This window comes from Bidens hawaiensis, unplaced genomic scaffold (genome assembly GCF_021521415.1).
Source record: "Bidens hawaiensis isolate Kalapana, Puna unplaced genomic scaffold, B.hawaiensis_p1.1 tig00020653_1, whole genome shotgun sequence".
In the NCBI taxonomy this organism is placed as follows: domain Eukaryota; kingdom Viridiplantae; phylum Streptophyta; class Magnoliopsida; order Asterales; family Asteraceae; genus Bidens; species Bidens hawaiensis.
The window spans coordinates 337,931-343,556 of record NW_027493166.1 but is presented as its reverse complement, the minus strand read 5'-3'; the positions used below and the strand labels follow the sequence as shown (position 1 = coordinate 343,556).

The following is a 5,626-nucleotide window of genomic DNA, read 5'->3' as shown; positions in this document are numbered from 1 at the left end:
TGAATCAATTATAACAGCATACTAAAGGGCAATTAAATGTGGAGTATATAATTAATTTTAGCAATTGAAAAACTATTGACCAGACTGAAGTAACATGTACCTAATTTGCTGATATGACACAAGAGAAAGAAGGTCGAGTCACACGTAGTAATTATATAGTGTTTGATTAAATCCATAATAAGTTGCATGCCCACCTACTTTTTTGTTGTCATGTACTCGTCATGTGACTCCAATTTTTGTTCATCGTTATATTCTCAAAGGGAAATAAAGATACACACGCAGGAGCGTATTCAAATGATTTAATAACCGACTGGATTTCATTCTAACGTTTAAGTTGAAGCTTAAAGTTTTGCAATTGAAAAATACTAATCCTATTTAAGTTAAACAATTCAAAAGTCAAACTAGAAAATATGATAAATGTAAAAACCACAAATGAATCTAAGCGATTATATATAGAAAATGTGAGTGGACGCTTGATTATGAGAAGTTTCCTACGAATATTAGAGAGATGGTCGATGTGAAAGATGTGTTCGGGTTTTCTTATTATCCTGCCTTTTACAATATACAAGTCCCTTTACATATAGGGAGTCAAGGGAATCTTCTCCCCTTGACCGTTATCCTAGAGTGTATTCTATTATCCAGTAGTTTATCCATGGTCTCTTGACTTGAGCAGGTTTCCCTCTATTGTCCGCTGGACACTTCCCCTTTTGCCTCAGACATGCGTCATCCCGTCCTGATGCTCCAGACCCAAAAGGGACCCTTCAATAGTTGACTTGTCTTTTTGTCTTGAAGGGCTTTAGGCTTCTGGAATTGGGCTCTGCTGTCTTGGGCTTCTGGAATTGGGCTCTGCTATCCTGGGATTCTGGAATTGGGCTGGATCCTAAGTAATCTCTTCAAGTCTCCCAATCTATTACTTATGTTATTTATGACATAAGCAATAGACTTAATTTTGGACTCAAAATCTCTGTTTCTTTTTGCCACTTATTAGCTGGGCCTCTGCGTTCTGGACTGGTATTCCTAACATGGGCTTCACACAAATACACTTTCAACGCCGGCCCATCTTGGATTGATTATTAAGGCGGTAAAAATACGTGGTGGAAACTGAATCGCATGCCTTTTCACGCAAGGATTATTACCCTGCCATCTTAGCGTCCCATCTCATAAATCGCCTACCCACTCTCCTTTTCTCTTTCGTATTTTTCCGGTGACTCTTCCCTTTCCGTTTAGCATTCCACCTCCGATCAGGTTAGTATCTTCTTCTTGTTTGCTCTTATCTCTTTTCTTTCGTTATGAGTCGTGAAGGTTTGTCCTCGAAAACCTCCATCCTCACCCAGGATCAAATGCTTCGATTATGCGCTCGTTACCAAATACCTTTGTCATTATCTCCTGTGTTACCCAATCCCCACGAGGCGGCTCTCAGTCGCCCCGAGCTACTCACTTTGTACATCAAAACCCTAGAATGTGCCAATATTCGCTACCCTTTGACCGAGTTTCAGTTGGCTTTGTTGAAATTTCATAAACTAAGATTCGATCAGGTCCACCCTTTAGGTTTCCTGCGTGTAACCCACTTCGAAATAGCGTGTCGAGCTATGGAGGTTTTTGCTACGGTACCTCTGTTTCGTCGGTTTTATCGTTTAAGGTTGGACGGCGATTGGTTCACCTTTGAACGCCGTCCAGCAAACAAGTATCCCTCATGTTGTTCAAAGATGTCGACAGGGTTTAGCCCTAAAGAGTGGAAAAACAGCTTTTTTTTTTGTGTCTCCCAACTTTGCTCCGGGTTTTCTCAGCCGACGCCGTATAGACTCCCTTATACACGATACGCCTCCTCGTCCTCCTACATCTCAAGATGATTTGTATAGATTGTTGATCAGCAGCCCTACCGAAGCCATGACTTATCCTGAGCCTTTATTGTGTATGGTTGGATTGATCCGGATATGGTCAGACCCCTCTGCTCGTCCGGCCATATTCGACGGCAACCAAGGTTTCCGGTCCCTTGTTTTTCTTTATATTTACTTGTTTGTCATGTGGATATCCCTAAATTTGTCATTTTCCTTGTGGAGAAATGAGTTTAAAAGAAACCTTGCTGAAAGTTCCCCTGAAAGCTGCTTCCTTTGTGCCGATCCCTGTGACTCCTCCCGCTAGCTCAGAAACTGCATCGGCCTCCTCAGACCAACCTGCTCCGGTTATTCATATCGATGCATCCGATACTCCCAAAAGAAAAGGCGCTATGGCTAATGTTTATAACACTTCCTTGAAAGGTCGCCTAAGTAGCTCGAAACGACCTTATCAGGGCCAATCGTCCTCGTCTCACCCAGTGACCTCTTCTGCTGAGCCTGTTGACCTAGAAGGAGATTTCGAATTTCCCGTTGTTACTCCTGCTGACATGAAAGCATCCGTTGAGTCCGGTCTGGTTCGGTTTGGCTCCCCAGGAAAACGTCCTGAAGGGTCTGTTCCTGCTTCCCAGAGTCTACCTATTCTTGACTCGGAGGAGCTAGGAGTCGATCCTGCGTTCATTCCTCAGTGGGGCTTGAAGACCAGGGAATCTGTCCTGACGCCTTTGCAAGCGCATGATTTTCTCACCGGTGTCGTTCCCCCCGTTGATTTGGGTCACATCCGTGCTTTAAACCGGGACCAGTTGGTTGGTGACTTAGGGACCCATATGTATAGAGCTATGGCACTCGGGGCAGTCGCTCGCCAAACCGTTATTGATGACGGCCAATTGTTGCAGCAACTGAGGGAAGAGACTCACCAACTCAAACAGTCGGAAGAGAAGAATCGCGGGAAGATTAAACATCTAAGACAGCAGGTCCTTCTGGCTCTTGGGGTGCCTGATTTGAAGGCTAATTTGAAGAAAGCTCAAGATGATGTCATTCGGCTGGAGGTTGAACTGTCAAAAGCTCGGGTTGATCGGGACAAAACTTTAGAGGTATGGCTTTTTTCTTCTTTACCGGTTTCTTTACGTTTGTCTAGGAGACTTATCCCTCTTTTATACCCTTCGTTGATAGTTGGAAACCAGTTTCAAGAGGACGTGTGAGGAGAATGAGAGGTTGAAGAGTGAGGTTGAAGCGAACCGGGTTCACAAAGACAGGTTGATTGAAGATTTTGAAGAGAGGTGTGATAAGATGGAGCAGGAACTCAATGGCCTCAAGACCGATCGGGCGTGGATGGTGTCCGAGGGATTTAAACTGGTTTTCGGACGGGCCAGATATTGCCGTGATACTTGCTTGGTTAGGGATGCCATGACCCGGGCTGTTTTTTCTTCAGGATACCAAAGTGGTCTGAGGGAAGGTTACGAGTTCCAAGCAAAAGGTCTTCCCCTTGTTGAGGTGCCCACTTATTCTGAGACTATGGAGTCGGAGGCTGAGACGGCTTTTGTCACTTACATCTCCTATGAGCCCCCGTTTCTGGAGCAACTCTCTGTCGTTCCCGACATATCGGTTGAGGAGATCTGAGCCATGTCTTGGTGGTTGATCCTCCTACTCCATCCCCTCAGGGATGATCATTGATTTGCTTGAATGGTTGTTGCTTTTGGTGTCCTTTATGTTTTATTTTATCTACTAGCTATTTTTAAGAACATTTGTCTGTGTTAGCCCCTGTGTGGGCTTATGCTTTTGATGTAACCGACATTTTCCCCCTCTAGGGGTTGGACCTTGTTTACCACGGAAGTGGTTTGGTAGTTTTAATTGCTGGAACTTTGCTATGCTTGGTTGTGTTTTTAAATCCTGTTAGGTTTCTTAGGATGGTTTTGGACATTTCGTTTCATTTGATGAGTTTTGTTGGTTAACCATGTAGCCTATCAGCGAGGCCTCCCTCTCATCTTTTGCGATGGAGGGGTATTTCTTAATCTTCGTTTGGGAATCGTCCCGGAGACGGTTGCCCTTAGTTAAAGAAACTCAATTTCACGGGGAAAGCATAATGTCATTCGATTTCATATCTTAGGCACCAGGCCGAATTGCATAGATTAATTACAAAAAAATATAGTACCAATGCCCTATTACATGGGTTCCCTCTCGGAGAGGTGATTATTGGAATGTGAACATAGTCACGGAGGAGAGTGCAGCCGGATATCACAAAAAATGTTGTTAGAAAGCTCTTTTCATCTTCTCCTTTTCCTTCTCCCCAGGTAGGGGCCTTCTAGGCATAGTATTTCCTTAGTTGCATAGCATTCCACGTACGGCGTACTTCTTCTCCCGTGTGGTATGCTAACTTGTATGATCCTTTATCCCCCGCCCAAATGACTTGATATGGCCCTTCCCATCGGGGTCCTAATTTCCCCTGTCTCTCTTGTCGACTTGCCACATTCTCCCGTAACACCAAATCTCCCACTTTGAACTTAACTTCCCTCACCCTTGAGTTGTAGTATTTCTCTATTGCTTTTTTGTAATCGACCTCACGTCGGGCTGCTGCTTCCCTCCTTTCTTCGGTGAAATTCAAATTTAACCTGAGATCGTTTTCGTTTTCTTGTTCAGTCAGACGCATCCGATGCGTGGGAACATTGATCTCCACTGGAATCATCGCTTCGGTGCCATAAGTCAAGCTAAAAGGTGTTTCCCCGTGGCTGACCTTCGGCATGGTTCGGTGGGCCCACAAGACATGTGGCAATTCTTCGACCCACGATCCTCGTTCCCTCCCTAGGAAGCTGGCAATCCCTTCAACTATGCTTCGGTTGGCCCGTTCCACTTGCCCGTTTGCCTGGGGATGTGCTACTGACGTGAAAACCTGCTTGATTTGCAGCTGTTCACACCACTCTCAAAAGATCCCCCCTTCAAATTGTTTCCCATTGTCACTCACAATGGTGTGGGATATTCCAAAGCGGCACACAATGTTTTCCCATGCAAACTTTTTGACCAGTTGCCCCGTGATTGTGACGAGAGGCTTTGCTTCGACCCATTTGGAGACACCACCAGGAATTTGGCCTTGCCTGATCCCTCCGGGAAAGGACCCACAATGTCAATTCCCCATTTCCGGAAGGGCCAGGAAGAGCTGACCGGTACCAGGTTGAGCTTGGGTTTCTTGGTTACTGGGGCATAGATCTGACAGTTGTCACATTTCTGAATTTCTTGTAGGGCGCTCAAAAACATGGCTGGCCAATAGTAACCTGCTCGCATGGCTCGGGCAGCGACCATCTTGGCTCCCATATGCATTCCACATATCCCCTCATGGATCTCTCGGATGATATACTCGGCTTCCTCATAACCAATACATTTCAATGACGGGCCCAAGTAGGATTTCCGGTAGAGAGTACCGTTAATTATCTCATACTGCAGTGCCTTAATTCTCAACCTACGAGCTACTTGTTTGTTTTCAGGTACTATTCTCTCTTGCAAATAACGGAGGATGGGGCCATCCAACTGTATCCGAGTGTTCCCACACTTCCAACTGTCTTCTCCGAGACTGATGGTTGTTTGATAGTCTCCACCCGGACGTCTTTGGCGAGGTGATCAAAAGCTACGGAGGCCAACTTGCTGAGGGCGTCAGCCTTCTTATTTTGTCCCTGAGGGATGTGTACCACCCTTGCTTCTTGGAAACCTTTTAACAGCTCCTTCGTCTTCTTGAGGTATTCTATCATCTTATGGTCTTTCGCCTCGTAGTCCCCATTGACCTGGTTGGCTACTAGCAAAGAGTC

General features: G+C 45.3%; 1 protein-coding gene across 1 annotated transcript; it reads right to left on the bottom strand.

Moving 5' to 3' along the window:
- Positions 1-4,134: 4,134 nt before the first annotated feature.
- LOC143561314 (uncharacterized) lies at positions 4,135-4,572 on the bottom strand. The gene has a single exon (XM_077049433.1). The coding sequence runs from the start codon at positions 4,570-4,572 to the stop codon at positions 4,135-4,137; it is 438 nt and encodes a 145-aa protein (XP_076905548.1).
- Between the last annotated feature and the right edge of the window lie 1,054 nt (positions 4,573-5,626).

Excerpts from the sequence above, each read along its gene's own strand:
- LOC143561314 (XM_077049433.1), bottom strand. The coding sequence starts at position 4,572 with ATGCCGAAGGTCAGCCACGGGGAAACACCTTTTAGCTTGACTTATGGC.